Source organism: Rana temporaria, chromosome 1, assembly GCF_905171775.1.
Source record: "Rana temporaria chromosome 1, aRanTem1.1, whole genome shotgun sequence".
Classification (NCBI taxonomy): Eukaryota; Metazoa; Chordata; class Amphibia; order Anura; family Ranidae; genus Rana; species Rana temporaria.
In genome coordinates, this window is record NC_053489.1 from 497038681 (window position 1) to 497049526 (window position 10846).

General features: G+C 44.4%; 1 protein-coding gene across 1 annotated transcript in view; it reads left to right on the plus strand.

The window, feature by feature from the left end:
- The first annotated feature begins 2581 nt into the window (after positions 1–2581).
- The window catches only part of FAT4 (FAT atypical cadherin 4), a 333341-nt gene continuing 325076 nt past the window's right edge, over positions 2582–10846 (plus strand). The window contains exon 1 of the mRNA XM_040330646.1: positions 2582–8506. Within this exon, the coding sequence (XP_040186580.1) occupies positions 3380–8506 (5127 nt within the window). The 5' untranslated portion in view covers positions 2582–3379. The remainder of the gene's footprint in view (positions 8507–10846) is intronic.

The window sequence follows — 10846 nt, forward strand, 5'->3', positions numbered from 1 at the left end:
TGTAGTCAGGTCAGGTCAGTGTAGTCAGGTCAGGTCAGTGTATGTAGGTCAGGTCAGTGTAGTCAGGTCAGTGTATGCAGGTCAGGTCAGTGTAGTCAGGTCAGGTCAGGTCAGTGTAGTCAGGTCAGGTCAGGTCAGTGTATGTAGGTCAGGTCAGTGTATGTAGGTCAGGTCAGTGTAGTCAGGTCAGTGTATGCAGGTCAGGTCAGTGTAGTCAGGTCAGGTCAGGTCAGTGTAGTCAGGTCAGTGTATGTAGGTCAGGTCAGTGTATGTAGGTCAGGTCAGTGTAGTCAGGTCAGTGTATGCAGGTCAGGTCAGTGTATGCAGGTCAGGTCAGTGTAGTCAGGTCAGGTCAGTGTAGTCAGGTCAGGTCAGGTCAGTGTAGTCAGGTCAGGTCAGGTCAGTGTAGTCAGGTCAGTGTAGTCAGGTCAGTTCAGTGTATGCAGGTCAGTTCAGTGTAGTCAGGTCAGGTCAGTGTAGTCAGGTCAGTGTAGTCAGGTCAGTGTAGTCAGGTCAGGTCAGTGTAGTCAGGTCAGTGTAGTCAGGTCAGTTCAGTGTATGCAGGTCAGTTCAGTGTAGTCAGGTCAGGTCAGTGTAGTCAGGTCAGTGTAGTCAGGTCAGGTCAGTGTAGTCAGGTCAGTGTAGTCAGGTCAGTGTAGTCAGGTCAGGTCAGTGTAGTCAGGTCAGTGTAGTCAGGTCAGTTCAGTGTATGCAGGTCAGTTCAGTGTAGTCAGGTCAGGTCAGTGTAGTCAGGTCAGGTCAGGTCAGTTAAGTGTATGCAGGTCAGGTCAGTTCAGTGTAGTCAGGTCAGGTCAGTGTAGTCAGGTCAGTGTAGTCAGGTCAGGTCAGGTCAGTTAAGTGTATGCAGGTCAGGTCAGTTCAGTGTAGTCAGGTCAGGTCATAATTTAAAAATATAAATAAATAAGAAACAAATAAAAAAATTGAAGCGCCTGTGCTCGCGCACCAAAGAAAACGCATACGTAAGTCGCGTCTGCAAAAGTAAAAAAAGGATTCAAACCACACATGTGAGGTAATCGCCACGATCGTTATAGCGAAATCAATAATTCTATACAAAGACCTTCTCTGTAAATCAAAATTTTAAAGCCTAATAAGTTTGGTATCTATTTACTCGGCGTAACATCATCTTTCACATTATTGAAAAAAATTGGGCTAACTTTACTGTTTCGTTTTTTTTTAAATTCATAAAGTGTATTTTTTGCTGTGAAAATGACAATGGTCCCAAAAATGTGTCAAAATTGTCCGAAGTGTCCGCCATAATGTCGCAGTCACGAAAAAAATCGCTGATTGCCGCCATTAGTAGTAAAATAAATAAATAAATAAAACTATCCCCTATTTTGTAAACGCTATAAATTTTGCCCAGCCAATCGATAAACGCCTATTGTGATTTTTTTTACCAAAAATAGGTAGAAGAATACGTATCGTCCTAAACTGAGGAACATTTTTTTTTAATATATATATTTTTGGGGGATATTTATTATAGCAAAAAGTAAAAAATATTTTTTTCAAAATTATCCCTTTATTTTTGTTTTATAGCGCAAAAAATAAAAACCGCAGAGGTGATCAAATACCACCAAAAGAAAGCTCTATTTGTGGGGAAAAAAGGACGCCAATTTTGTTTGGGAGCCACGTCACACGACCGCGCAATTGTCAGTTAAAGCGACGCAGTGCCGAATTGTAAAAACCCCTTGGGTCATTTAGCAGCATATTGGTCCGGTCCTTAAGTGGTTAATAAATATATATATTATAAAGAGTGTTTGGGGGTTATAAGGATTTTTGCGCAAAAAATGCAGATTTTTACTTGTAAACAACAAGTGTCAGAAAAAGGCTTGAGGGGCTGCATCCTAAACTTTCCCATAATCCTTGTTGTGTTTATTGTATTATTTAGGTATGCGTTCTTATGCTATGATGGGTAGTAATGGGGTGTATTCTCCAGTCTTAGTAAATCACTCCCATAGAATCATTCCCTTGTACTATGCTGGGCTCTAGCCTACATCAGAGTGTTCAGCGATCACCCCGCTATACCGGTATGCGGCCAGTAGAGGGCAGTGTGTACACACCGGTGAAGCGCTCCCCGCTGTATAGACATGGATTGGGTAACCTGCTCTCCTAATGAATCCCTAATGTACATCGGACAAGGTGATGACAGAGCTTCTAGTACAGGGATTCCGCGCTGCATAGTAAGCGTTCAGTATGGAGGTAATGAGGGTGTGATGTATAATACACAGTGAGTGTTCTCCCCTATATAGACTCATCAGTGCGGTGTACACATACAGTATATAATAATAATGGTCTCATCTGTCAGTCCAGTGTGTGATCCCGTGGACCAGTCCATCTCCATCCACATAACGGTTCAGGCGAGCGGATCCATCCATTGGCCCGCACACAAGAGGCAGCAGCCAATCACGGTGAGGAGGGATTAGCCGGGCATCCCAGGACTGTGCGGAGAGGGGCGGGCACTTAGGTAGCCGCTGTCCAATCCGTGTCTCGGGGGGGAGTTGCTGGAAGTGACAGGCGTGTGGCTGGGCGGGGCGAAGGATGGAGAGGAGGGAGGGTAGGGGAGGGGGGAGATCTCCAATGTTGGCTCCCCTGAAGAGGGATCAATGAGCGGAGAAAGTTTTTTTTTTGTTCAGTGAAGGCTCCGGGAGACACTTGTAGTGAGAGCTCAGTCCTCACTATGACCGCAAAGCTCACCCGCACACCCCCGATCATCGCCGCACTCCTGGGGGCGCCGCGCTCATAGGCCCCCCCCCCCCCCCATTTACTGGATTTACAAAAAAAGAACAAAGTTGCTGCTGGGATGCGCAAGAGATCTGGCATGGTGAGGAAAAAGAAATGTGCGGCAGGCTTCGGGGATGAGTAGCTGGATTATAAAGGGGGGTGCATGCGGACAATGCACGGATCGGTCCTGGGGAGCCTGGAAGAGAGATCAGGGAGACATCATCGGAGCTGAGTGTAGCTGATGACCGATATGTGTATGGACATCTACACTGACCGATGTGTCTATAGACCTCCACACTGACCGATGTGTCTCTACACCTTCATATTGATCGATGTGTGTATGGCTGGATCTCCACACTGAGCACCTTCACATTGACCGATGTGTCTTTGGAACTGCACACTGATCGATGTGTCTATGGATGACTGTTCCTAGTGGCCGATCCTCCTGAGATGTTGGTGTTTGTGCAGTGACTGCAGTGCGGAATGCTGTCTTCTCCTCCTGGATGTACAATCTTCTCCATCCTCATCCCTCCAGTGTTGCCAACTCTTCAGCTGATGGACACAACTTTCCTGTTATCTCACTAAGTCTACAAAGGTGTTCCTAGAATTGCTTTTTGAATTCCAGAAAGGAACGTTTTGGATGGACACCATGACCCCGCAGAGGTCCTGGTCAGCAATGCCCCTGTTAGCCTTCTTCTTTGTGATATGGGTTCCTGGGACACTGGGCAGCAATCAGCCACGTCAGGTTTTTGAAGTTCTGGAGGAACAGCCAACAGAGACCTATGTAGGTACCATAAGCACCAAACCAGGATTCACTTACCGGCTGAGCGAATCCCATGCGCTTTTTCGAATTAACGCCACTTCCGGATCCATCTACACCACCTCTACCATCGATAGGGAAAATCTCGCCAGCGATGTCATCAACTTGGTGGTCCTGTCCAGCCAGCCGACGTACCCGACCGAGGTTCGCATTACTGTCCTGGACATCAATGATAATTCCCCTGTGTTTCCCGAACCTTCCATTGTGGTGTCATTTAAGGAGGACACTCAAGGTGGGAGGCAGGTCATCCTAGACACGGCCACAGATTCAGATGCTGGTACTAATGGGGTAGATCATCGATCTTATCGTATTGTGTCAGGGAACCAGGATGGGCGCTTCAAATTGGGCATTACGGTCAACCCTAGTGGGGATGGGGCCTTCCTTCATTTAATGTCCCAGGGGTCCTTAGATAGAGAAACCACTCCATGTTATTATTTGATTGTAGAAGTGGAAGATAAAGGTTCACCCAAAAGAGTAGGCCACTTACGAGTCAATGTTACCGTGCAAGATATCAACGACAACCCACCTGTGTTTAAAAGTTCTCAGTACCAGGCTAAGATTGAAGAAGATGCCCCTATAGGTTCAAGTGTACTTAAAGTAGAGTCTACTGACAGGGATGAGGGAGATAATGCTGCTATTATATATCAGCTAGTAGAAGGCACTCCTTTTCAGATTGATCCAGAAAGTGGGCTTGTTACAATCAGGGAGCCACTGGACTATGAAAGTCGACGACAGTATACCCTCAGCATTGAGGCCAGAGACCTAGGCACTCCGCCGCTTACTGGCCGGGCAGAAGCTGTCGTTCGCTTGATCGATGTTAATGATAATGACCCTGTAGTAAAATTCCGTTATTTCCCTGCTACATCCCGCTATGCCTCAGTGGATGAGAATGCCCAGGTTGGGACGGTGGTGGCGTTACTTACAGTCACTGACTCAGACTCCCCTGCCGCCAATGGTAATGTTACAGTTGCTATCCTGGGGGGCAATGAGCAGCGCCACTTTGAGGTACAAACATCCAAGGTGCCCAACCTTAGTCTTATCAAAGTGGCTAGCGCGCTGGACCGTGAGCGCATTCCTTCCTATAATTTGACTGTTAGTGTATCTGATCAGGGCCACCCTAGGCCAAGATCCTCAGTGGCCAGCCTTGTGATTTATGTAAATGATATCAATGACCACCCACCAGTCTTCCAAGAGCCTCAAAGCAAAGTGGAGATAAGTGAAGACCTCCCACCAGGATCCTACATCTGTGGTGTTTCAGCCACTGATGGAGATACAGGCCTAAATGCCAACCTTCGTTACTCTATTGTATCCGGAAATCAATTGGGTTGGTTCTCCATTAGTGAACACAGTGGATTGGTAACCAGTACCTCAACGTTAGACCGCGAAACAGCAGCTCAGTTACTTCTCAATATCAGTGCAAGAGATCAAGGGCCACAACCCAAAACTAGCTTTGCTACTCTTCTTGTTAGTCTTTTGGATGTCAATGACCAGAGGCCTACTTTCACCGGTCTCCAAGCTAGTGATCAACACTGGCTCTCCCTACCAGAAAATTCCCCCACTGGCACCGAACTGATAACGTTAAAGGCTACAGATGGTGATCTGGGGAGCAATGGCACTATACGATTTTACTTTGATTCTGAGAGCCCAAGCCAATGTCAAGGATTTTACAGACTAGATCCTTTATCTGGCCAACTTAGTACTCGGGCAGAGTTGGACAGGGAGCAGCAGGAAAATTGCACCTTAGCAGTACTGGCTACTGACCTTGGAACCCCTCCACTGTCTTCCTCTGCCAAGATCACTGTGACCCTCTTGGATGTTAATGACAACAGTCCCGTGTTTTATCCTGTACAGTACTTTGCCAACATTCAGGAGAACGAACCGCCTGCCAGTTTCCTTGTTTCTGTGACAGCAGCTGATCATGACTTGGGCATCAACGGCACAATTAAATATTCCATCAGAGCAGGTGATACCTCAAAATTCCACATACACCCTGACACAGGAGCCATTTCTACAAAAACTGCCCTAGACAGGGAAGAAAAAACAGCTTACCAATTGAAAATTGTGGCAACTGATGGTGGAGGTCTACAATCGCACAACCATGCCATAGTTACTATCACTGTTTTGGATACCCAAGACAATCCGCCATTGTTTACCCAGGACGCATACAATTTTGTTATGTTTGAAAATGTGGCATTAGGATATAATGTTGGGTCTGTCACGGCAACCACAATGGATCTGAATACCAATATAACTTACCTGATAATCACAGGTGACCAAAAAGGAGTGTATACTATTGACAAGACTACAGGACTGATAATGACAGCTGGTGTTATTGACAGAGAAGACCAGAGTTTTTATCATTTAAAAGTTGTGGCCAGTGGTGGTCCAGTGACCGGGGAAGCAATTGTTAATATTACGGTGAAAGACTTGAATGATAACTCTCCCCACTTTTTACATGCCGTTGAAAGTGTGAATGCAGTCGAAAATTGGAAAGCGGGCCACGTTATATTTCAGGCTAAAGCTGTGGATCCCGATGAAGGAGTAAATGGCCGGGTTACCTATGGCTTGAAACAGAACCCTCTAGGCCTGTTTCATGTAGATACTATAAGTGGTGCTGTGAGTATAACCGGAGCCCTAGATGTCAGCGCTGGATCATACCAAGTAGAAATTCTAGCAGCAGACATGGGGGTTCCACAGCTCACGTCCAGCTTTATACTAACTGTCTCTGTGCACGATGTCAATGACAACCCTCCTGTCTTTGACCAACTTTCCTACGAAGTAACTTTATTAGAGTCCGAGCCAGTTAACTCAAGGTTTTTTAAAATACATGCTTCTGACAAAGATTCGGGGGCAAACGGGGAAATCAGCTATCATATCACAGATGGAAATGTGGCAGAGGCTTTTGGAATATTCCCAGACGGGCAACTGTACGTGAAAAGTGAACTTGACCGAGAGGTTAAGGATGTCTATGTTTTGATTGTAACAGCCTCTGATAGAGCTGTTGAACCTCTAAGTGCCACTGTAAATGTTACGATACTACTTGAGGATGTCAATGATAATAGGCCACTGTTCAACAGCACCAATTATGTATTCTATTATGAAGAGGAACAGAGAGGAGGCTCTTTTGTTGGTAAAGTCTATGCCATGGATAGAGACTCTGGTTCTAATGGTGATATCATGTATTCTTTTGAGACTATGCAACCTGACTTTGAATTAAATACAATTACAGGTGACATCACCAGTACCCATCAGTTTGACAGGGAAGCTCTCATGAGACAAAGGGGGGCAGCAGCTTTTACACTTAAAGTGGTCTCTACTGATTTAGGCCTACCAAAGCCCCTTAAAGACCAGGCTACCGTGCAGATTTTTATAAGGGACATCAACGACAATGCTCCTAAATTCTCCAAAGATCTCTATCAAGCCAGTATATCTGAGTTGGCAACAAACATGACCCAGGTGTTAAGGGTTTCTTCTTCTGATGTAGATGAGGGAAATAACGGTTTGATGACTTATTCTATCATTAAAGGGAATGAAGAAAATCACTTTTCAATTGACAGCGGTACGGGCCAGGTGACATTGGTGGGGAAGTTGGACCATGAAGCCACAGCCACCTATTCTCTTATCATCCACACTGTAGACTCTGGGGTGACCCCTTTAAGTTCAACGTGCACATTAAGTATTGATGTACTTGATGAGAATGATAACATACCTTCCTTTCCCAGGGCAGCTCTGTTTGTGGATGTCTTGGAAAATATGAGGGTTGGGGAATTGGTGGCCTCGGTTGCAGCCACAGACTCTGATTCTGGTGACAATGCTGACATTCATTATAGTATTACAGGAACTAATAACCACGGGACCTTCAGCATAAGTCCCAACACCGGGAGCATCTTTCTGGCCAAGAAGCTGGACTTTGAAACCCAGGCGCTGTTTAAATTAAACATCACAGCTAAGGATAATGGCAGACCACCACGCTCCTCTACTATGTCTGTGGTCATACAGGTTAGAGATTTTAATGACAATCCACCCAGCTTCCCTGAAGGAGACATCTTCAAGTCAGTAACCGAGAATATCCCTATAGGTACCTCTATTCTGGCTGTAACTGCCACGGATCCCGATGCAGACATTAATGGGCAGTTAAACTATGCTATCATCCAGCAAAAGCCACGGGGCAACCATTTTGTCATTGATGAGATGCGTGGAACTATTTATACCAATTCCGAAATCGACCGTGAATTTTCCAACCTATTTGAACTGACCGTCAGGGCCAGTGACCAGGCAGTGCCTGTGGAAACCAGGAAATATGCCCTGAAAAATGTCACTATTCTAGTGAGCGACCTAAATGACAACGTCCCCATATTTGTGTCTCAAAATGCTTTTGCCGCAGACCCCTCCCTGGTTATAGGATCCGTCCTCACTACGGTCACGGCCTTTGACCCAGACGAGGGTCCTAATGGGGAAATCGAATATGAAATTATTAATGGGGACACCGAAACGTTTATTGTGGATCGTTATAGTGGTGACCTAAGGGTAGCTTCTCCCATGATACCATCCCATCTCATATACAACTTAATTTTGGCTGCCACCGATTTGGGATCTGAAAGGAGAAGAACCACCACAGAACTGACCATTCTTCTTCAGGGAACTGATGGACCAGTTTTTTCCCAGCCAAAGTATATAACTATTTTAAAAGAGGGAGAGCCCGTTGGAACAAATGTGATCTCTATCGAGGCCTCTAGTACTCGAGGCACAAAGACTGAGCTGGAGTACTTTATTGTATCGGTGAGATGTGAAGGAAGAACTGTTGGCCGTCTCTTCACTATAGGACGCCTTACAGGTGACATTCAGACTGCTGCAGTTCTGGACCGGGAGCGTGGGGCACGTCTCTACCAGGTGGATGTGTATGCAATAGAGAAAGAGTCCAGTTTTCCCAGAACCCAGAAAGCAGAGGTAAGATGCTTTATATCTATGCAATATAAATTACTCATGTGCAGTAGAATCTTCTTCTTAAAGTATAACTAAAGGCAAAAGTTTTTCTATTTGTTTTGGATAGAGTGGAGAGGGATTAGAACACCTTGTCAGTTTTTACTGCTGTGTCCCCTGTTAGGCCCCTTTCACACTTATACGACTTGTCCCACGATTTGTGATGGCAAAGTAGAATGACACGTCGTTTCCCATGACTTCCAATGACAACCATTCATATTAGCGCGACTTCAAGTCGTTCCGACTTCAAAGTAGTCCCTGCCCTACTTTGGTCCGATTTTGATGCCACTTACACAGGCATTTCCTGAAATCGTGGCCACGAATCGCGGAAAAATCACGCGCGCTAAAATCGCACGACTTTAAAGTCGCACAAGTGTGAAAGGGGCCTTAGGGAGATTCATCCTCTCTACTTTTACTGTTTACTATTATCATTGAAAGTCAAAGAAAATCCCACATTTTGGGTTGTCCCCAGAAAAGTAATAGAGGGGAAATCTTCCAATGTAGTGACCTGGGGGTGCCCAAATAATTCCCTTGATTTGCCGGTATTTCCTTTAACTTCCTGTTCGACTATGAGACAGGAAGTGAAGGGAAATCTCCGCAATGGGACACAGATGAGGAAAAAGAATCAGACAGGGGTTATAGCCCTCCTTTACTATATGCAAAATTAAAATAAAAAGTTTTGCCTATAATTTTACTTTATGGTGATAAAACTCCTTTAAATAAGCTTTCCTGTCTGAAAAGTCAAAGATCAGTGTGCAGAGTGCACTAACCCATAGCAACCAATCATATGTTAGTGTATAATGAATTCAGATAATTGCATGATGTTAATATGGGAACCTTTTTTGCATATTGCTTTGCTTTCCTAAGGTATACAAGTGTCTGTGTTACCCAAAGCAGCCCATCAAAATTACCATTAATTTTCAGTCTGCTCTAGGTTGGTAGTTTTGGGTAACGCAGACTCTATCACATGCTATATTTAGAGAAGAACTAGAGGCAAAACTTTTTTTTCTCAGGGTCATAACCCCTGTCGGTTTTGTTTTTGCCCTCTGTGACCCGAAGATTTCCCTTTGCATCCTATCGCATAATCAAACCAGGAAATACAAGGAAATCCTCTAAACGCAGGGGTCTCCAACTGGTGGCCCTCCAGCTGTTGTGGAACTACAAGTTCCATCATCCCTCTGCCTGTGGGATATATACTATTGGAAGAATGGTCAAACATTCCCATAGACACACTCCTAAACCTTGTGGACAGCCTTCCTAGAAGAGTTGAAGCCGTTATAGCTGCAAAGGGTGGGGAAACTCAATATTGAACCCTGTGGACTAACACTGGGATGCCATTAAAGTTCATGTGCGTGTAAAGGCAGGCGTCCCAATACTTTTGGTAATTCAGGGGGTTATTTACGAAAGGCAAATCTACAAGTGCAAAGTGCACTTGAAATTGCACTTGGAAGTGCAGTCGCTGTAAATCTGAGGGGTAGATCTGAAATGAGGGGAAGCTCTGCTGATTTTATCATCCAGTCATGTGCAAGCTAAAATACTGTTTTTTATTTGCATTGCACGTCCCCCTCGGATCTACAGCGACTGCGCTTCCAAGTGCACTTTCAGTGAATTTCCAAGTACATTTTGCACTTGTAGTTTGCACTTGTAGTGCAAAGTGGAGTTGCCTTTAGTAAATAACCCCCATAGTGTATATCTTAATAGGAAGCTTAAAGTGTAAGCTGTATATTAATAATATACAAGATACATGTTTGTATTATCCACAAGTAAGGGAATCCCTGGTTATAATCAGAACTAGTGTCCCCATTGGAAGATTTCTCCTGTTTTCCTGTTGGAATTTCCTTTCCCTCTCTGTGAATCAGGGCAAGTAGAGAGGATGAATCTCCCTGATGGGGACACAGGCAGCAGTAAAAACAAGACAGATGTTCTACTCCCTCTCCACTCTGATGAAAAATGAATAAAAAAAAGTTTTGCCTTTAGTTGTATCCTAATGGGGCAGCTTAAAGTGTAAGTTGTGTATTAATAATATAGAGACCCTTTATATAGAGATTTATTTCATGCAACAGAAAAATGCTCATATCATCCTGGAATATTTAGGATTCTTTGAAACGTATAGACTGAATTCTGGGAATGTCATCAAAAGGATGTACTGTATTCTTTATCTATCTATCTATCTATCTATCTATCTATCTATCTATCTATCTATCTATCTATCTATCTATCTATCTATCTATCTATCTATCTACCTATTTGTCTGTCTGTCTGTCTATCTATCTGTCTATCTATCTATCTATCTATCTATCTATCTAT